The sequence below is a fragment of the Anopheles maculipalpis genome, chromosome 2RL (genome assembly GCF_943734695.1).
Source record: "Anopheles maculipalpis chromosome 2RL, idAnoMacuDA_375_x, whole genome shotgun sequence".
NCBI lineage: Eukaryota > Metazoa > Arthropoda > Insecta > Diptera > Culicidae > Anopheles > Anopheles maculipalpis.
The window spans coordinates 82,600,690-82,622,309 of record NC_064871.1 but is presented as its reverse complement, the minus strand read 5'-3'; the positions used below and the strand labels follow the sequence as shown (position 1 = coordinate 82,622,309).

At 43.2% G+C, this 21,620-nt stretch overlaps 1 protein-coding gene across 1 annotated transcript in view; it reads left to right on the top strand.

The window, feature by feature from the left end:
- LOC126567832 (RNA-binding protein fusilli-like) overlaps positions 1–18,898 on the top strand; it is a 60,649-nt gene extending 41,751 nt beyond the window's left edge. Inside the window, exons 3-11 of the mRNA XM_050224146.1 lie at positions 2,793–3,078; positions 8,325–8,417; positions 8,520–8,574; positions 15,345–15,455; positions 16,334–16,466; positions 16,543–16,680; positions 16,744–16,959; positions 17,198–17,440; positions 17,627–18,898. Of these exons, the coding sequence (XP_050080103.1) occupies positions 2,793–3,078; positions 8,325–8,417; positions 8,520–8,574; positions 15,345–15,455; positions 16,334–16,466; positions 16,543–16,680; positions 16,744–16,959; positions 17,198–17,440; positions 17,627–18,898 (2,547 nt within the window). The remainder of the gene's footprint in view (positions 1–2,792; positions 3,079–8,324; positions 8,418–8,519; positions 8,575–15,344; positions 15,456–16,333; positions 16,467–16,542; positions 16,681–16,743; positions 16,960–17,197; positions 17,441–17,626) is intronic.
- The last annotated feature ends 2,722 nt before the right edge of the window (positions 18,899–21,620 follow it).

Sequence of the window (21,620 nt, the reverse complement as noted above, 5' to 3'; positions counted from 1 at the left end):
TATCCTTTCAATTGCAATGTGAACTTAAACTCTCGACGACAATATGTGGTCGCAGTATTCGCGAAAAGAAAACACAAATATTGACAAATAAAATGTGTAAAATTTGTCACCCTGTGAAAAATGCATTGGATGCACACGTGTGTGACATTCCTTCGCCGTTGGTGATGAGGGAAATTAAAATTGTGCAATTAATGTCTTACTGCAGTTGCAAACACAAAAAAAAAAAAAACGCCAGAAAGGGGCAACAAAAACACAAACTGTTGTTATACCCTAAAGTGTTGTAGTTTGTGTACAGCCAAGTGTCGGAGGATCGTTGAGGAATTGCAGCTATCTTTGGCCGGTGTTGCCGGGGTGTTTCTTGTTTGTAGTTTCATAAAAAAAAAGGTTAGCTTGAAGCGATTTTTGTGTACATTGTAGCTGAAAAGACGGATCCCTTCTTGTGCCATGTTAGGCCGAGAGAATAGCAATAATTGTGAGGATTGCATCCAACGATTTGTGTTTAGTTTGCGCTAGTTCGTACCTTTTCTACTCGTTACACCAACCCACCCCGGACAAAGTGTACCTTGTGGAATCTGTTTAGTTTTATAGGATCTGTTACATGACCGGTGTACTGTTTGTCGTCGTCGTCATCATTGGAGCTTGATGCTAAATGGGCTGCAAAAGTGCGGGTATGATGGAAGAAGGTAGCCGCTTCAAAAGCGAACTTTGTTTCGCGTGTTTTAAGACAGGAAAGTCCACCAGCAAGGCGTACCTGCTGTTGGAAGCCATTTTTTTATCCACTCCACTCCACTCTGCGCTGACTTGGAACTTGGTTTCACAAATCTTGTCCCGGTGAAATCGTTAACTTTCATCAAGTGTCACACACATTTTTACTACAGTCAAAAATGCGTCCAACGAGAGAGAAACCATTCCTTGAGCGGCTAGTTAGTGGACCTCTAAATGGGCGATAAATCACCGCAACACTGACCACTTGATCGTGTGTGGGGACAGTGTTGAAGCCGAAAATTAAGAGCACATTACGGCTGGCTGGCGTGTGTTCTATTCGCGGGATCTCTCGCTCTCGCTTGTGTATGATCTACTTCTACACGGAGATGAAATGCTCCACTTGGCACTGATGAAGAGATTAATGGATGAAAAAAAAAAGTGTTTCCCTTCTCATAATGTCACAAGGTGGTAGAATTTTGACCCTTTAAACACTTCATTGCACTACTTTGAAGGTGGTGACACAATAGAGAGCTATTCCAGTTTTTCGTTGAAGGAAACCTGATACCCGCGGAACGGAAGTAGAGTTCTCATGCGCACAAAAAAGAGCCTAATCCTAAATTGGGTCTCTTAATCCGAATAACAGCCTCCTTCTTAAGAGCTTCACTATCACTTTTAATTAGCTTTAAGTTAAATGGATGTTGGACTTGTGATCAAGTTTTTCTTTGACTGCAGACATCCGAAAAAAGCGTGGATCCCTGTAGAAGGATGTTATAATGCTTGTTTTGGTGTGTTTGGATGTTGTGCATAATACAGTTTTTTGTCCCAAAACGCGAATGGTGTGTCAGAGTGACGCAAAAGACTGTGAATGAAGAATTGCTGTGCGCCATTGTTGGGCGTGCTCGTGATTGTGTTGGGTCATTGTCAAAAGACGCTTTGTCATAGTGACAGAAATGCTAATCTGCCCAGAAACTCTCATTCAAGTTGTGTGGTATCGGGGGCAAAGACACTTTGAGTGGCTTTCGATAGAATTATGTTTGGACAGTATTTGGACAGCTTGTAGTTTGAAATGTCCATTTTATTTACAAGAGTTTGATCGCAGTGAGCTGAATCACCACCACGATTAAACCGATGACTTGTTTTATAAGTTGGTATCACTTGCTGGAGGTTATTTCTCATTGCTGATAATAATTCGGTCCCACTGTTGTCGCCAAAATCATGTCTGGCAAAGAAAATCGGCCTGGGCTTATGTTGAGGCACACATTTGTCCGGAAGATTTACTCCTGGAAGCCATCCAATCCTCTGTGTGAAGTTCGATAAGACGGTACGCGCACACGCTCTCTTTACACGCCGCGATGCCGATTGCGCGTATCGAAGGCAATAAATTTCTTAAATCTCCAGCAATACAACAGAACCTCCCTCGGTTTGGAACGAGTGCGGTTGATAAAACGCGTCAAAACACCACGGCATCAAGGCTTGGGAATGTGTGTTGCTGTCAAGCGCACGGGGCAAGCTTGCAAGGGATGATTACACGAGCAACACCTCCCTCAATTGAAGGTTACTTGCAATTTTTAACCCACCCTTACATACCGGCTGGCACTTGATTCCTTGTCCAGGTTAGGTGTCGAACAATGGTTATAAGATAAGGAAGGTAACGGGCAGATGAGAGGAGATGGGACAGAGGTTTGCAGCCTTTGCTGCACATCTAACAGTCAAGCAAGAGGGCGCAAAGTTCAAGTAATCCGCGACGACGTAAACAGAAAATGTGCAATAAGCCGCTGGGTGCCGCGCCGTCGTCATCAGTGCGGGGCTTTGTGGTCAAAGGTTCTGAGCCCTTGGGGGTGGGTGACGTAGGGTAGCATCCCCACCGGAGACATCAGGGTTGGAGACGAACCCCATCCCCCTTTTTACTACGGTTGCTATCTTTATAGCGTTCCAGCTCCATTACCACGTTCCAGTTCTTATCAGTTCGTTTTCCTCCGCGATTTGAGTGGATGCTTTCGATCGAGAGAGAGAGAGTCCTCGCAATAATTGCTCCTCCAACTGCAACTAATCCTTCCTTTTTATTCTTCTTCTCCCTGTATTCACAGTTCGATGAGTACACCAAGTCACTCAACCTGGACCCACACTGTCCCAGCTTTCGGCTAGTCACCGACGGTCAGCTACCACTCCGGCAGTGTCTCCACCCTGAAGCGAGTGCCAAAGACATCGACCTGCCACAGTACTACTGGCGGTTTTGTGACCTGCGGAAGGAGTTTGTGCGCTACCGGGCCGGCGATCTGTCCCGTGCGCTTGTCCCGGTTGCTGAAGCCCAGAAGCTCGCGTCCATGCCAAGTCTGCCGCCAACTCCGGCCTCGGTGGCTGATATTATTAAAGGTAAGCTAAAAGACGTAGTTGGTAATGGATAATCCTTCTGTAGAGTTTTTATTTTGAGATATTAAGAATGACATAAGCGTGTTGCGGTGGTGTGTTTATATATAGCACCAACAAGAATGATATAAACAACATAAACATGATTAAATGGGTGATTACGATAAGAAGATCGTAAAATTGGAGGGTCCCCCCGCACACTCACACCGCTAAACATGACGTTATCATTTGTACCATGCAATATTTTGCTGACAACATGATGGACACACACAGCGCCATTATAATTTGTAAGGACCTAAAATTGTACAAAAAGGACACACATTGAGCTTCAATTAGGATGTCAAATTTGCTGGATACATCGAAAAAATGCGAGGAATTTCTTGTTCTTTTCGCTATCTCCCTGTGGTACATTCAACTCCCATCAGGCTGTGTGCACTTCAGTGAGCATGAGTAGCATTTGTTGGCATCGTTAGCATGTACCTGTGAATAGGGCGCCATTTGATAAGATTAGCCAATGTGCTTTAAACCTCCAAGTAGCTTATCTTGATGATATAGCCGATGGGAGTGTGATTGTGCGAGGCTTTATGCTTGGTGAGTCACTTACGAAGACCACGAATGACTTTGATATTTTTGAAAAGATAAACGGCAAAGACCAAAAAACAAAATCTCGTTACAAATGCGAGCTGCTACAGGTATATGCTGCATGCGAAGCAGTTATTAAAGATTAGCGCCTGTGCGCGCGCACCTTTTGTTGTGCGCTGAGACACCTGTGAAACCCTTTGCAAGCGCCCGATCCGATCTCTACGCATACGCAGGAAAAAGTGACAGGCGAGGCGTTTTTTTTTTTGCACGGCATGATTTATTTGTCTATAAATAAGGATTGCTTTTGGAGGTGTATTTCAATCGCATAGAAGAAAAAAAAACTCGTACGTTTTTTAATTCGTTTTCCTCTTAGTGATTGGTTATTGGTGCTTTTTCATACAATTGTCACTTGAAAAAAAAAAAATGGGAAAGAAAGCTATTTTGGCATCTGTCAAAAGTGACATCCAATCGACAAGTGCTTTTTTGTTCACCCGAGGGACTGATGTGTGAACTGTGATGGGGGAAAAACCTCGCGGAAATTTGATTGATGGACTGCTCGTATATATGTATTGAGTAGGGATGAACCGAGGGTGCGCAAGTAATTTTGCTTTCCAGCCACCCAAATGCCATTGGCCTCATTTGCGTACGTTCGTCACCGAAACACATGGACCCTGATGGTTGAAAAATCTTTTTATCGCAATTGTTGTAAAGAAGGGCACGAAGGTGTTTTGTTCCTCTACTTTTTACGTGCAAGAAAAAATGTACTTTAATTGGATTCGTTCAATACCCAAAAAATGCTTGCGTGTCCTTCGATCAGTGTTTTGAACCGACCGTAAATGAATGTTTTACGTATTTGAAAATGTCTCCATGGAGACAAAAAAAAAAGTCTGGGAAATTACATTGAAAAATCATCGTTAACGCGCGCCGGACACGACACACGAGAATGCTCTTATCGACGACACGCTCGATCAGCCGTTAGATTATGTTCTTCCTAGTGCAGCTTATTGGTGTTGCTAGAACTTTAAGCCACCGCCAAGGGCACAAGGAACAACAACAAAAAAAGGATATTAGCTTCCTTCAAGAACACACAGAAGGGGAGGTAAAAAATAGACGGACAGCATTAACAACCTGTTCAGGCGTTGATGATTTAGTGTTCCACACACGATGATGCTGTGGTACTTCATAATGCGTTACATGCGGAGCAGCATCGCGACACGCTGCCGTTGCAAGAAGTCAATGGTGTGACGCGGAGGACACACGATCGAGAGTATGTGAAACAAATAATCGTTTTTCTGCACATACACTTGCCAGGCCTGTAGTTGACATTGTTAACGCTGATGCTGATGATTACCTTGATGTGTGGTGTGTTTGGCGGTGCAAAAAACAAAAAAAAAAGTCCATTAATATTCGCTACCATAACCACCAAATCTGACACCGCCATCGTTTAGTTACGTTTGATGGTTGTACTTGCCGAACCGTTTTGTCATAAAATGATGCAGTTAAAAATTGTATGCATACACTCTCGGGTAAGCCTTTTTTGTAATTTTTCCGCTACGCTTCTTGCCATAGCCAGACGAAAGTTTGTGGGTAGAAATAAGCGTAGCGGAAATTAGGGGCAAGAGTGCCAAGAGTGAGCAAAATGGCATTTTTTTCCAAAATAAAGGATACCAAGTGAGAATTGTTGGTTCTTCTGACTTGACAAAGTGCACTGAATTTCATGAATAATAGTCCATTTTCAACAAAACAGGCGAATAAACAAAATTTGAATGTTGTTTTATAATATTTCAACCAGTTCAAATAAGCTCTCAAAATGTATAGAAATAAAACAATAAAGAGAAAATCAGTGGTTTGCATGCCAATGCCAAGACTAAAAGACATCGATTCGTGAAGTAAGCTGTAAAAACAATTGCTCTTCCAAGGAAAAATCGAACTTAAAAAATAAATTAACTTTTGGGGTAGGGATGCCACCATTATTTGGCTCAAGAGTGCTGATTTTATTGAGAGTTGAGCTATAAAAATCGTAAACAATCGTAAAAATAGTAACTAATTCTAGAGATCTCAATTCTGGACTGGACTTTGCATAATGATCGATCCGATAAGAGATCGAAGAGATGCTTTTTGGTGGGTTAGGACCCAGAAAAGGTGGCCATCGACTAGAATTGAAATGGCGATGAGATCCGTGTCCAAAAAGTGCATTTCGTTGACACGAATCATTCAGTAATACGACGTTTGAACGATAACACACGTCAAATAGCAAACCAAGAAGACTTAGGATTTACCAGTCCAGTAAGCAGCTATGAAACCATTTTTAAAGCAAAATAGGAGGAGAAATTGATTAAGCAAATTTACCCTTGCATTTCCTAATGAAACACGTTTTTCCATTTCTTCATGAATTTTTATGGTTATCTTTTAATATAATACCATTTTTTAAACATTCATAAAACAAATTATCTTATTTACAATAAATTTTGGCGATAAAATTCCGTATTGTCAACACCACTTGTGATGACTACATTATATTGACATAAGGGTCATAAAACAGATGTTTTTGCCTTGTTTTTTTTCCTGGAACAGATTATAAATTGAAAAGTGTTAAATGACAATGAAAATTAATTTCGCTTTTTTAACCTGTTTAAGTAAGTTAAAGTATGAATTGCTTCACACGTGTCGTATCACACTCGCCCCAATTTTCGTTATTATTTTTATTTTTTACTCTATTTAATATGTTTAAATTTGTTAAAAATTTTAACCTTTTTTTAATACACGTTTTGGGCTGCATTTTCTTTTGTCTAAAATTGTTTTAAGTTTTCATAACTATTCTTACTTGATCGCAGCCCTCATTCAACGCTCACAAGCAATAGTGTCAATACCCACCACTTGAAGGCTTAATGGCGCTAGTGTATGTTGTAAATGCACAGTGGACGGTTTTCAGTTTGTACAACCGTTATCAGCTATACGATTTTTACAAAGCGTAACTTGATGTTATAATTATGTACAAATTGTTACTTTAAACGTTTACAACTGCGTTTTAGTTTGAGCGTCTTTATTATTTAATTAATTAGCAATTTTATTCAAAATTTAAAATTAGGTTTTAGTCGCCTTGTATTTGAATCATGTCCACGTGGATTGTATAAAATATCTGTTATCATGTTTTTCATACATTAAAACATGAATTAAAAGTTAAGCTACAAAAATGTGAGTGAAGAGCATCGTACAACTGAATGCAATTTATTTAAATAATCTACAATATGGTAATCGCTTACTTTCCCGTTTAAGGGTGAGTGTTGCACTCAATGTTTACAATTATGTTACACCAACACTATTGCATCAATGTATGCGACTGTTTATGGTGGAGATGTGCAAGCATTCTTAATGCATTTCTTACCATCCGTCTAGGGTATAGCCCGGTCGATCGGGTCGGTAAAATGGGCTAAACAAACGAGCGGATTGTGCTTGTGGGTAAGGTACGGCCGGCCTTGGTGTAATATGTCCAGCGCACAGCTGACCGAGCACATGTGCATGTGTAAGCGAGTAGCAGATGAAACAGAGCAAGGGGGTTCAGGGGTACGGGCTTTGGCACGCATTACCATCATCGGGTGACACTCGAAATGCATTCGGTCGAGCGGGGCGGGCGCTCAATGTGCACTCGATTAAGTAGCGATTAAAGAAGATTGTAACATACTTTAGCTTAACCCTCAAATGGGATGCTGATTAGAAGCGTATCACAGTGAAATAATGTTTTATGTTTAAAACCAAATATTTCCTTGACAAAGACGCGTTCAAACTGAATTGTATCCCTACAATATTTTTTTTTGAACAATTTTTCATTATTTAAATCCTCGACTTCGCAAGGGTTTACCAAGGGCTCAATCATTTCAAACCTAAGACAAGCAGAACCGGATCATTTCCTATTGGCATCACATTTGTCTCGCACTGCCTTTCTTAGGGAGCCGCGAGCTCCCATTTCCAACCAGTGATCGTCTAACCCGGTGTGGTTAATCCATTGCCAGACGAGCAATGCAACAAGTGTCTGTGTTTTATTTCTTTCTTTCGCTTCATTCTCAGCTTTCGTCTGAAGACAGATTTCGACAGATTCCCCTCTATACGCTCACCGTCTGAGGCCCGGGAGTCTGTTTCCCCGTTTTTTCCTCCCGCCAGCAATTATGCACCGTTTTTGGTGTTGTTGGTGGTACGCTGGGCTCCGCATAAAAACACATCCAGTTAATGTAACTGCTGTGACGGGGAGGATCAATTTGTCCAACACGCGCGCGATGCAAAACGAACAAATGTGAACGAAAGTTGGTCGTGATGTGAAATTTGCGGTTTAATGTGTTCGCTCCGTATATGAACGTCGCCATAATGCAATCTGGGTGCACCTGAACGTGCTTGTGCACGTATGGGGTGGAGTTTTTTTTGTGGGCACACGCTAAACAACCCAATTGGGAGCATAATTTTCTATCGACATATTGTCATGCCTTGTACGCGACAGGTTAAGCTGTGGAACAAGTTTATGAGGATCGTTCTGTGTGGATATAATTACACGCTAACTTCTATGTCGTGGAGACAGTTTAAGCCTCTTATTTGTAGGTTATACTCTTATAATCTTGATCTGTGATACCTCTGTGTGTGTAGACAGTTGCATTAATTTATCATTTTCATTTTCGTTTCAGATCTAGAATTGCAGGCCTGTCAAGACAATAACGAATTCTACGTCAAAGAAGCACGCGACATGGTGACGATCGTGAAACAGCTGATCACTCTAGGTAAGGTTTTAATCCTGTCCGCCAACACGTGAATAAGCCAGTTTGAGTTTTACTAATGATTTACATATATTTTAATTTATTTTTTCCAAACCCTCATTTTAGGACACAAATTTGAAGCGAATGAAATAATCAACCTAAACCTGGAGCCTGGCATATGGTGAGTGTGTTAATCGATCTAGCAGATATAGTTTTTCCAACAATCTTCGAGAAAACATGGCTCTCGAATAGCGAAAAACAGAACTCTAGTTTTATGTACCAAACTGAAGAAATGCCGCCATCCCTATCTTGCTTATCTATCGGTTTGAGTGGCTCTGGCTCTGACGCCTGATGTGTCAAAGCGGCTTTGACCTTTGAATGTTGTGCTGGCGTTTCGATGCATTGCTTCAGGGCAAATATTTATTTAATCCACTGTCAAGAAACATCAACTACCGATGCCACTAAAATGGACACATCAGTAGGAAGTGTGCGCCTTGAAACTAAAGGATGTTTGATTTGTTCTAGTTGATACATAAGATAGTGAAACACTTGACGATGGTACGCCTAGGCGACATTGACTCTGATGTGAGGTACGTACTGTTACTGTAAGGTACAATGCATCTTCGCAAACATCAACCGACCGATCGTAAAGTAAAGAAATTCATAGTGCCTTGCGAGACTATCGCAAAAGACTTGTCGCTCGTATCTTCAACGGTTTATGATAGTGATACATGTTTAGGTAATTTTTTGAAACTGTTTTTTTAAGCAAACCGTTGAATGTTCCGCCGTTGCAAAGAGGAATTTTTGCACTAAACGATGTGCAGACATTTTTATTCACGTATAAGCCCCTGTTTGCGTTCTGTTTCACATTAACCGCGGTTTGTGAAGCGGCAAACCCTTATCCCAGGTTTGTCGTTAAAATCTGGGAATTATCCAACTGTTCCTCCTATCTTGTGCTACGTTGTTGTAGATTAAGGAAAACCCCACAAAAAGTGGTGAAAATAGTGTGGAGAGATGGAGATGAGAAAATTAATTGACCCGTAAATGTTAATTTTATGCGCGCGTCCCTCTATTTCTCGATTTGTTGTGCGAATTTTGTTAGGTTTGTTTCTCGACTGAAATGATACCCAATTCACCTGTTGGTTTGTGCCCGCTTTTGCTCGCTAGGATCCGCAGCCGTAGAATGATAAACTGCTGCTGCGTACATAATGTTTATATGAATGGACTGGAGAGTGTAGCGGAATATAGTTGGGATACAGCTTTTAAGCTTCACAGGTGTGCTAAACATTGGAAGGTTAATTCACTTATCTCGTATCGTGAGATGGTGCCCGCTAGTCTACCGAGGAGCGTGAAGCCCCACGGTGTAAAAGCGTAAGAAAATCCGCTGATTAAGTCATAAATATGCAAAAATTCGACAGTACCACGCGTACAGAGTGCCAAAGCGAGATGTGGACGCTGATAGTGAGAGGATGGAGACGGGGTGTACAGCGCACCGTACAGTTCCGGATGCTATGTCAGAGATTTTATTGAATTGTGTGAACAACGGCAGACGGGGGGATTCATTGCTTAACGACTGTGTGTCATGAGCGGTCTGTGGGGCAGTGAGGAATGGTTGGCTTTTTACGATTATTCAGGTTGTGAAAGATTAGGGAGAGAGGATGCCTATAATGATTAGCGTGTGCAGGCAACCGTGTGCACCTTAATATGCCTAACCCAGGAGCACACAAACAAACCGCACGGTGTAAAAATGGTGGAAATGGGTTTCTAAGAGTCGTTAATCGTTTCCGACATGGTGTAGAACAAATTGCAGTGATGAGCTTTACCTGGGCCCGCGCTTACGTTAGGCTTTTGGGGAGGCCATTATCCACAAACTGGAGGCTCATCAAACGGATAAAAAAAAAAGATGGAGGGAACGATACCGAGCGGAGAGATATGTTTTTGTTGGAGAGTTTGTTGTGGTTGGAAAATTCGAACGCGCACCATGAACGGGGGAAAACTTTCCAGATTTGTCACCAAAATTCGAAACAGTGCTGTAATTATAGCTGCCACTCGTATATTGGTATGCTTATATTGTTGATATGTTTGAGGCGCACATTATTGTTGCGAATTCCGTTTCGAGGCATTAAACATTCACTTATCAGGGCCTTAACAAATGCGATTCCAACATGCATTATGCAACACGATAAATAAATGAAAACAAAAGAGAAAAGAAGGGAGAGCACGGTAGATTAGCAAGCAAATTTCATCGTTCCAGGGGAGGGTATTTATATAGCAAAGAAGTCAAATGTTATCTTATGACCTTCAGGTGGCGATGACGGTGTACTATTTGCTTACAAGAAACCTCCGGCCTATATCCTTATCACAATAATCTATTTAAACCGTAATCGTTTTGGGTCTAAGGGGGGAGGGTATGATAAATTGTAATTTATTGCTTGATCTAAATTAATATTCGTTTTCCCCAGGTATTTGACTGCTTTACCTTGCAGGGTTCCTCACTAGTAATTTTCTATCTCGGTTTGATTATCTCACGCAAAGATTCAAGCCTTTTCGATGTCGTTTAGAAGATCATGTTTCCTTCTCACAGATATAGAGTAGAGCCTTCGGCAAGACACTCTCTTTCAACCCAACACGGTGTTGAGTGATTTTCCTTCAACCAAGGGATAGAATGTCACCAGCTTAACGAACCAATCGAAATGGGTAGAGATGGCTTAAGGCTCCCTGTCGGGAAAACTCTTCCAAACCCCACACTCTCATTTAACCGATGTGTTCTTCGTGTTTGTATCTGTTCTGTGTGTGCACACAGAGCGAGAGAGAGAGCCCGCTATTCGATCGGAAATTATTCAAAGTGACGACTGAACACCCTTCGGTCACATTACAGTCCCGTTCACCCGTTTTACTCACCACCCTCAGAGACATTATTACCACGGGTCGGGACATACCGCGGCAACCCTGTTCTCTCATCACACAGTTCCATGTTGTTTTGCGTGCCGTTTGGTCCACAGAACCGTTTCAAGTACTTGTCGTTGGAAATGATATGGCTCTCAGTACATCGTTGAATGCGCGATAGGGCGAACCTCGCGCCAGAGTGTGTTGCCATTAAGAGCGTCCGTCCGTGCATACTGTGTACTGCGTACGAAGCGCGGAGTTCCGTTCGCGGTTACAATCGCAGTCGCTCTCTAGAATCGGTACCAGCCGTTCGGGGTTTTTTTTCCGGTGCAGGATTCTTCGTGCTCTGCTGGTCATCCTGTTGTTGTACCGTTTGTGTTGCCCTCTATTGCGTCGAGAACTAGGTTGGTTGTGTTTATTCCTTGTTTTTTCCTCGCTACAGTCATTAGTGTGCAATAGGGGGGGATATACAAAAAAAAATACCCCAAGTGAGTGTTGACAGTATATGGTGTCCGGTGGTGGGAATGTTGTGGAGTAGTGCGTTCATGTACGTGACTCGACGCGAAGTTACGGTTGAGCTGAGATCGATCGTATCGTCCCAAACCCTCGAGTCGACTGCATAAAGCAGGGTAAAGGGATGGAGAAGAACAAGAATATTGTCACTTCATTTGGCCGGGTGTCATTTTCGTGCGCGGGTCCTAAGCGCGATTTGATGCCTCTCGCGTCTGGTAATTCGATGAGACAGAAAGTTTAATAAGTCGGTCGGTTTATTGACTTCGGCTGATTTCGGAGGTAGTGTCACAGACCCTGCGACTAATATCGTGTGCAGTTTTTAATGAGTTGTGTTTGAGAGTGTTTTTTTTTTTTTGGTGTGGCGCAAAACGTGCCTTTGAACCAATTCTCCCCCGTCAGTACTAACACTATGCATAAAAAAGGTGTCTTATGAATGTGTGTACGTTGCAAAAACTGCACCTATTTGTCATTCGGAAGCAAAACCAGTAGTTCAGTGCACTTTTGAAGTTCGCTTGTGTGTGGGCCTTGGAGTGAACCTTGGGCCCAAGGATTGAGGTCTGAGATGTGAATAAATTAGTCGAGAATTAAGGTGAGAGATGCGATGTCTCTGGTCTCTTATTTGGAAGATCATAGTTTGGTCGTATGGGGTCAACTTTCGGTCTGTGAAGTAACCGCACCCAGCCTACCTCGGCCGAACCGGGAGGGTCTTATCGACGTGGCATAATAACCCAAACGCAAAGAGCGCAGTGTAAGCAATCTGCTAACGCCACTTGCCGCGAACGTGGTACGTTGGTGCCGTGTTTCTTCGCTCGAGTGTCGTTAAGTGATTGGTGGGAAGGGGGGAGGGGGGGGGGGGTTCGAAAGACCTGAGGGTATGAAGACTTCTTTCCGATTTGTGTTGCTTTGCTCTCTTCCCAGTGTGGGGCGGCAGCTGATTAGCTTCCGCCGATCGGTGGTATTAATCGAATTACATGTGATAGAGATATGAATGGATTGGAGGGTGCGAGCGAGAGTGCAGTTGTTGTACGCCACAAACATATTGGGCCGACCCCGTCCGATAGTGGTGACTGAAGAGAGAAGCGAAGTACACGGTTTGAACATAGCGGTTGAAGAAGTTTTTGTGTTCGTTTGTGACCACCGAGAATATGGATTCAACCGTCTAATGCGTGTTACATAAATTTTAGAGTTCTAATCTGCTATTATAAATATTGTGTGAGTGTGTGTTTTCGTGTGTGATAAGAGATCGAAGCCGACCATACTCAATCAGACGGTTGCGAGTGTCAGAGTAGTGAATGTGCGTGAATGTAATTGGTGATCCTGATCCTAAAGAAGCCAAAGTTGCAAGAAATTCTAATTACCCTGGCCCCTACTTGCTCAGCGCCAGCGATCTATCGGTCTCCGGTTTATACGGGCATGGTCTCTCTGACACCTGCATCAGCAGCAGCAATGCGCGTTATCGAACACTGCGTGTAGCGGATTACGGCGCATCGATAGGATTTCACCAATACCAGTATTACCGTTTTATTGGTGAGAGCCATAAAGCTCTGTGGTGATAAGCCACATAGAAAGGGGGTAAGAGCAATTCTTGTTGGAGCGATGATGGAAGTTGGACCAGGTTCGATGTGACCTTCTGCTTCTGGAAAATTGCACCTGCATGACACATGTGCGTGGTGTGTTCTTGTCACCGTCCGTTTGTTTGTAGAAACCTTGAATGGGTTGTCCAAATAGTAGATCGGTGAAACCAGCCAACAGCAACTAGCAAAGTGACTGGAGGGTTACTATTAATAATAACAGCGCCACCAGACACCATATCACGTCAGTTGTGTGAATGTAGAATCAATTTTCTAACCACTTGCTTTAGTGTCCAACGGACGTTCTCTCCTGCTTGTCGCAGATGGCAAATCTAAGACAGGCTGATTTATCGAGACTTGAAGCTGAACGCGTCGTGCGGCTGTTGTGTTCAATGAGCAATTAGTCACGGCTTTGCGGTGCATCGTGATGCAATGTGCACTAGTTAGTGTGTCGGTTTTGATCCACCAAAGAAGAAGCTTTGAGATATAGACGAGAGTAATGATGGGCAATCTGAAATGCCTTGATTCTGTTTGATCTGAATGTTTGTTTGTTTTGATCTGAATTGCCTCCGGAACAGGAACTGCTTTCAAAACTAGAATCGGAATTAGTTCCGGAATGGGAATTGGATCCTGAATCGTTGTAGGCTCCAGAAAGCGGAGTCAGTTTTGGGAGTCGAAGTCAGTTTCAAGAAACGGTATCTGTTTTGGAATTGATTCTGAAGACGATTTTGTTACTAGTTTTGGAATTGTTTCCGGAATCGATTCCGGAGCCAAAAACGATTCCGAAAGCGGAATTGAAATCAGAACCGATTCCGAACACGGAAGTGGTCCGTTCCTAGTTTTGAGTTCCCATCACTAAACGAGAAGACTTCTTGAAGCATTAATAGTATTTCCTTTAAAGCAGCGTGATTTTATGACGCTGAAGCAACACCCCCTTGTATGCAATGGCGACACATATAAACAATGTCGTGTCCACCAGAAGCCTTTCTAACCATTTTATTCCAACATCGTTAAAACTGGCAGTTAATAACTAGTGAGCCTCTGTCACTTTACCCACTATTACTAGTTGCTGGCTGCCCATTAAAGGCTGATAAAACATACAATGTGTGCTGTGTGTGTGCTGTTGCGACCTGTTCGTGCCTTTCGGAGAGTTCATGTTCATGGGTAGTGTTGTGTGAAAAAATGTTGCACCCGAGATCTCTGTCCTCTTACTCTGGTAGCGATTTTGGACGAAACCAATCATTTCACGATAGTTTTTCATTGCTTTGCTCGTTGTTGAAATGATGATGGAGCAATGGGTACACGGTATACTCATGTCAGATGCAAATCATTGACCGGAAGACGCAACCCCACATACTAACGACCGCATTTAAAAAGCATATCGATACCACAAATCGCTAATTTAGGTTGGTGGTTTTGTTTGTTTTGTAGCACCACGATTGGGTTTATATGGGAAGAGAGTATGGGGCTTGGGTTTGTTTTCATTTCCCTGCCTTTGTTTCCGTTACCGGTTCGATGGCGACAAGTTCGACAACAGCGCACGCAGATTGCATGACACACTCACCGAAGCCATGGTAGAATATCTAGGTTGTCGCGATCGTCATGCTACTGTGTCGTTTACAATGTAGAGCTGTGCGTATGGCTTCAGGTGGGTTGGATAAGTTGCTGCCAGTGAGAGCAGCAGCGCTAGCACAAGATGTTGAATTGAATCTGTTCAAACAAACACGTACCGCTGAGTTCGTTACATTGAACGAAGATCTATTTCTGTGAAGTGGAACATTAAGATTTCGGCCACTTTTTGGTACACGTTTGAAGCCCACGTGTAAGGTACATGCTAAGAAATGCGATGCTAAGAAAATAACTACTATGTTGCTATAATATTTATGGATTTTTTAACTACTCAACGTTTTATACAAACTCAGAAGAGAGGAATTAAATTGACTAAACTGTACTAATATGTTTCTTTCCTCACCCAAAACAGCTCAATCGACGACGAAATCGATGGAACGTGTATAGTGCGTGCACGTGGACTGCCGTGGCAGAGCAGCGATCAGGATATTGCCAAGTTCTTCCGCGGATTGAATGTTGCAAAGTAAGTATAAACTGCACACATCCAAGCGTTTGTCTCTGTGTTGGCCTGAAGTGATAAAATGCTCTAAAATAATAACGTTACTGTTTTGCCATAAAATTGATCATGTCAGCGAAAATCGTACATAAAACAATAGTTAACTGCTCGATGGCATGCTCAACACACTGTTATTGTTGTTGATGTTGGAATCGAATTGTTTGAAAAAAGCCTGCTATTACTGACGCCGGCGGAACCAGCCAGCAAGCGTAGGGTAGCGCCAGCAAATACTGTCCAACCAGGGGGAGATCTCCCTGGTGCGATCGGATCCTTGTTGTGTTGTGTACGATCGCGAAGAAAAACAATTGATAAATCTATGACCTATTCGACATTGGACTCCCAGGGGATGGTCGAACGTGTCGCTCCGCTTCCGAGTGTATGTTTGGTTGCTGGAAAATGGCTGATTATTATTTGCCGCTTTGTGATAATAGTTGGAAAGTTAGCGGACATAGTAACATAATTGTGTGTGGTTCCGGAAAGGCAAAAAAAAAGAAGGAGTTCAAACATTGGAGGCTTAGTGAGGCATATTTCTCACTAAAAGATTGGTTTCGCATTATAGCTGGTGACTAATGCTTTGGTGTGTTAATTTGTTATGCTTTTATGGGAATAACAGAGGGTGGCCAAGTAGTAGGGGGCGACAATATCGCCGGTCTTCACACGGCAAAACCGGGGTTCTAATTCCGTCCGGATCGCGTTCCTCCGTAGTGAGGACTGACTATCGAACTACGTTACCGTGATATATGAGCAAGTCTAGATAGCCGGGCGTGACCTATAGAGAAGATCGTTAAGCTGAGAAGTAGAAAGGAAAGCTAATCCCAAATTTCTTTATTTTATTACTTTTCCAGGGGTGGTGTAGCACTTTGCTTATCGCCACAAGGACGCCGTAACGGGGAAGCATTGGTACGGTTTGTGTCACAAGAACATCGCGATATGGCGCTCAAGCGACACAAGCATCACATCGGCAATCGATACATTGAAGTATGTCTTTTCATTTTATAGGAACAACTCACATCACTGTATTGTGCTACATAGTAAAACTTAATCCTTTTTTCAGGTGTATCGAGCCAACGGTGAAGACTTCCTAGCCGTGGCAGGTGGTGCATCTAATGAAGCGCAAGCTTTCCTATCGAAGGGCGCCCAGGTAATTATCCGGATGCGCGGATTACCGTACGATTGCACTGCAAAGCAGGTGGTAAGTAACCGAAAAACTCCTTTCTGACTGAATTTGTTTATTAATTCCTTGCTTTTCTTCTAGCTTGATTTCTTCGCAAATGGTGAAAACAGTTGCAACGTGCTGGATGGTGCCGATGGCATACTGTTTGTGAAGAAACCGGACGGACGGGCAACGGGCGATGCGTTCGTTCTCTTCGAGCAGGACACGGACGCATCGAAAGCACTGTCGAAACATCGGGAATCGATCGGACAGCGCTATATTGAGCTGTTTCGCTCGACAACGGCGGAAGTGCAGCAGGTATGTAGTTCGATGGATAGAGATTTCTAAAAATGGAACATTTTGTACATGTAACGTTATTTAAAAAGAGATGTATATTTTATGCTATCATTTGAATCTTTGGATAGAGATAAACAAATATCGGTAAGATGAATTAATGGCGAAAAAATGATTTTTACTACAACTGGGATAATTATTTCATGATTTATGGAGTTTCAAAATGTTTAATTTCATGTGTATTGCTTCAATACGAACGCAGGTTTTAAATCGGTCGATGGATCCGAAGACCTACGAGCCACCGCAACCACCGCTGATTGCACAGTTACCGCAGGTCCAGATGCAACTATTACCCCAGCATGTCATCACTAGCGGTATCGAGAAGAACTGCATTCGATTACGAGGGCTTCCGTATGAGGCGAAGGTGGAACATATACTACACTTCCTGGACGATTTTGCGAATCACATCGTCTACCAGGGTGTACACTTGGTGTACAACGCTCAGGTAAGCGCGTAAGGAATGATTCCTTCCCTATTGACAAAATGGAGATTTTGTCAATTGGGGTTTCTTATCCTTCTGAATCTGACTGCTTTTAGTGTGCGCTTGTTTACTTAAAATTGGATCCAATATTGGCACGTTGTCGTTTGGCACTGTTTTTTTTTCTCTCTTGAATTTTCCATCATTTTGTAGGGTCAGTTCAATGGTGAGGCGTTCATTCAGATGGACTCGGAAACGGCCGCCTACCAGTCCGCACAGCAGAAACACCACAAAAACATGATGTTCGGCAAGAAGCAGCGCTACATCGAGGTGTTCCAGTGTTCCGGCGACGACATGAACATGGTGCTGAACGGTGGCTTCCAGCAGCCGGCCAGCCTCTCGAAACCGTCGCTCCTCTCACCGGGTATGTTACCGACAGCGGCGACACAGCCACCGACACAATCACCCCAGACGCTCTCACTCTCCCAAATCCCGCTACCGATCCCATCTCCGCTCGCTCTCTCGGTACCGCCGCCGAACCATCAGCTGCTCGCCCAGCAGCAAGCACAGTACATCGCGCAGCACAATCTCCTGGCACGCCAGGCAGCTGCGGCCGCCGCCGCCCAGCAGCATCAGCAACATCAGCATGAACAGCTGATGCTACAAAATCTCGGCATGTACGTTACCGGACCACCGACCAGTGTCGCTACATCGTTGGGCGGTGTGTCACAGCAGGGTAGTGCCGTGGCGGCCGGTACACCAACGTACGTTACGGCCGGTAGTGGAGGTGGATTGCCAACCTCTGTGACCGGTGCTAGCGCTGGTGGTGGTGGGTATGGTTACGGGCATGGAGCGGCGGCAGCAGCCGCCGCTGCTGGTCTTGCTAGTTTGGGTGCCGCTTCCGCTGCATCCGGTGCAAGCGGTGCGGGTGGCTTGCCGCCCCATCTAACCGGTGGTGGTCATCCGGGCCATTCGCTTGCCGCCCAGTACCACCACCATCCACTGTACTTTATGCACCGGCAGATGCTCGCATCGAATGGTGGCATACCGGTAGGGTTGATGGCACCTTCGCACACAGCGGCAGCAGCAGCCGCAGCCGCTCACCATCAACATGCCGCTGCTGCCTTTCAGCATCAGCTGCATCACTTTGGTGGTGGTGTTGGACCTACCGGTGCAACTTCCGGTTCCGGTGCGACCAGTTCGCTGTCGCACCATGCTTCCGGTTTGGTGCATCACCCGTCGCAGCATCACGCAATGCAAGCGATGGCGGCTGCCGCTGCCTCACAGTCGGCTGCCGGTATGCTTCCGTCCAAGCGGTCGTACGACAGCGCATTCCGGGGTGATCAATCGTCGGCACTGGCGACTAGTGCCGGCAGCAAACGACCCTTCCACGGTACACCGACACAGGGTGCGGCGGCGGCGGCTGCTGCAGCGGCGGCCGCTTCCGTTGCTTTGTACGCACCATACTATCATCCGCACATCTGAAAAAAGAAAGGAAAAGGGATGAGTTTGAACGTTTTGATTGTAATTTTACATTTTTGGTTACTTTAGCGTTTCGGGTCTAGGAACGAACGCTATCGTAATATTAGAGTAATTAACTATTTTTTATCGTTTACAGAGTTTTCTCTGTTGAAAATGTAAAAGCATCAATCAATTTCGTAAACATTTCAGATGAAATGGTAGACTAACCTAGATGACATAGCAATGGCTTCAGATAACATGGTAAACAATTGCCTTTTAGTATAAAGTTACCAGATGATATTGTAATCACATCAGATTAGATTGTACATTGCTTTGCAGCGCACGGGTAAGTGCGTAACTGCTAAGTATAAACGCGTCTACTCTTTCATCTGAAATTTTTACCAAAATCATTACTACTTTTACATTATCAACATAGAAACCCTATATTATAAGGCCCAAGATTGACTTTCCTATGTCCATATATAGAAATGTGGATTCTGTTGTTGCATCGGGACCAACCAGTGCCTTCATCAGTAGTACTTATAATTAATGACCACATTGTGGCCAGTCTTTACATGTATGTGTGTACGTATGTACTTTGTTTTACATACTTAATACAGATGCTACTAAAAGTATTTATATTGTATAATACTGAATTAAACGAAATTCAACACCTGCAACATCTGGCTGAGCAAGCATCTACCAGTACTATTATAGGGTAGTTGATTAAGTTAATTGTTTTATGATGGAACCTTGTTGCATGCTGCTGCTGCTGTGCTCTGCTACCTGATGGTAAGGCGTAGTGGGCGGTATCTTTAAAAAACACTAGAAAAAACACCCAACTGTTGGACGATTCTGCCGAGACCCCAAACCATGTTGTAGTCTGAAAATTGCCCAGCAATTTAATGCATTTGCTCTTGTGTTCACTTTCTACACCACCAAGCTCTATTTGAGTTTTGTTACATTTTCTTCCCTTCCGTCTTTGCTCTCTCTCTTCTCTCTCTTACTCTTTCGTTCTCGGAACAGCCGGTATTGAAAGTTCCTTGTGTTGTTTTTTTTTTATAATTAATTTCCATTTTCTGTCCCCAACTCTATTATTTCCCAATTCTTTCCTTGCGCGGTACTTTTTTAAAACAGTTGGTTGCTCTTTGCTTGTTATGATATTTTATAAGGAAAGAAATTTGGATACTATGGGAGATGGGAATATTGTTTGGTGGTTGCTGTGAACATGAATGGAATATACCGTATACAGGAGCTTTGAACTATTTAGTATACAACTTCGTGCAAGCTTTTCCTCTCTTACCTAGTTTTGTTTATCCCTTTCCCTTACACCTGCTCCTCCTGTCTAAATGCAACACACACACACACACACACACACACACACACACACACACACACACACACACACACACACACACACACACACATACAAACTCGCCCAATAAAAAAAGACACATTTGTTAATGATAAGACATCTTCTCGACTTCAATCATCTGACCAAAACTCCTACCAATCACATCCCATCCATCCCCCATAAACACACTACAAACGGAGGTGCAAATTGAGCCGGTTGTGTTGTGTAAAGTACTTGGCTAATATTAGTTTGTGTGTATGTGAGCAACGGTGTATTTGTGTGAGATTTTAAACGTGTAGCGATAACTGCGACGGCCGCGGGGGTGTGGCGTATCGTGGGGCGGGAAAATTTATATGCGCCAAGTGGGTAGGACGGAAGGGTGTCAGGATAGGCGCGGACGGATTTAGGTACGGGTAATCAAAAACACACACAAAAAAAAATACAACGGTGTTGGGTCGGTGCTGCAGCCAACCGGGTACGTTTACTGTTTAACATTTTACACTTTTCCTTACATTACAATAGTATATTATGTGTGCGTTTACTTCCACGTGTCTGTGTGATACAAAAGAAAACAACGGTTATTGTAGAAAGGTGGCAATATATAAGCGCTAGATATGTTTTTCGTTTCCCCTGTAGAGATGAGTTCGCTGGTGGAAAACAAATATTAAACAAAAGAAACACATAAACCACATCCTTTCCCATCATATAGATGCAAAACTATAAAATTGGGCTTTTTAGAAAATATGTAAAAAAGAGAAACTTCATGCTTCATGAAACGCTCAACAGGCAGAGAGAGAGAGAGATAGAGAAGGGTTCTAGAGACATTTTCGAACGTTGTGTAATGTGTGTTTGTACTGTAGTTTGCTAATGTTTAAATGCTCGTGTCGGTGGTTCGTACGGTTTTGTGTAATTTTGCATTTTGTTGTGGTTTTTAGAACAAAAAGGTAAACAAATAAGAGGAAAGCAAAACCCCACTGTGCTTCATTGTTCATCTTTTTTTTTCTTGTTAAACTAATCAACACAGCACAACATATAAAGGATCACTGTTTTTCTCTGTTTTGTTAATATATCTTAATACATAGTAAGTGTTTCCATGCCCAATAATAGTGACGAATGAGCGACAAGCGCAGGTATAAATATAAATATTTTTGGTTTTAGTTTTAAATTCATACTCTTGCGCTAAAAGCAGCATAAAATAGAGAAATCGCTAAACCGCTATATACCTATAATATATGTAGAGTTTAAGAAAAGGATAGATAACTGCATTACGCTGTGATCGCGCTTTTCAAACACCATGAACCCCGGGGTGAAGACACAAACATATAACGCTCATTATGGGAAGCAACAAGAAAATAGGAACGGCAACAAAAACTCTGGCAGGTGTAGTTTAGT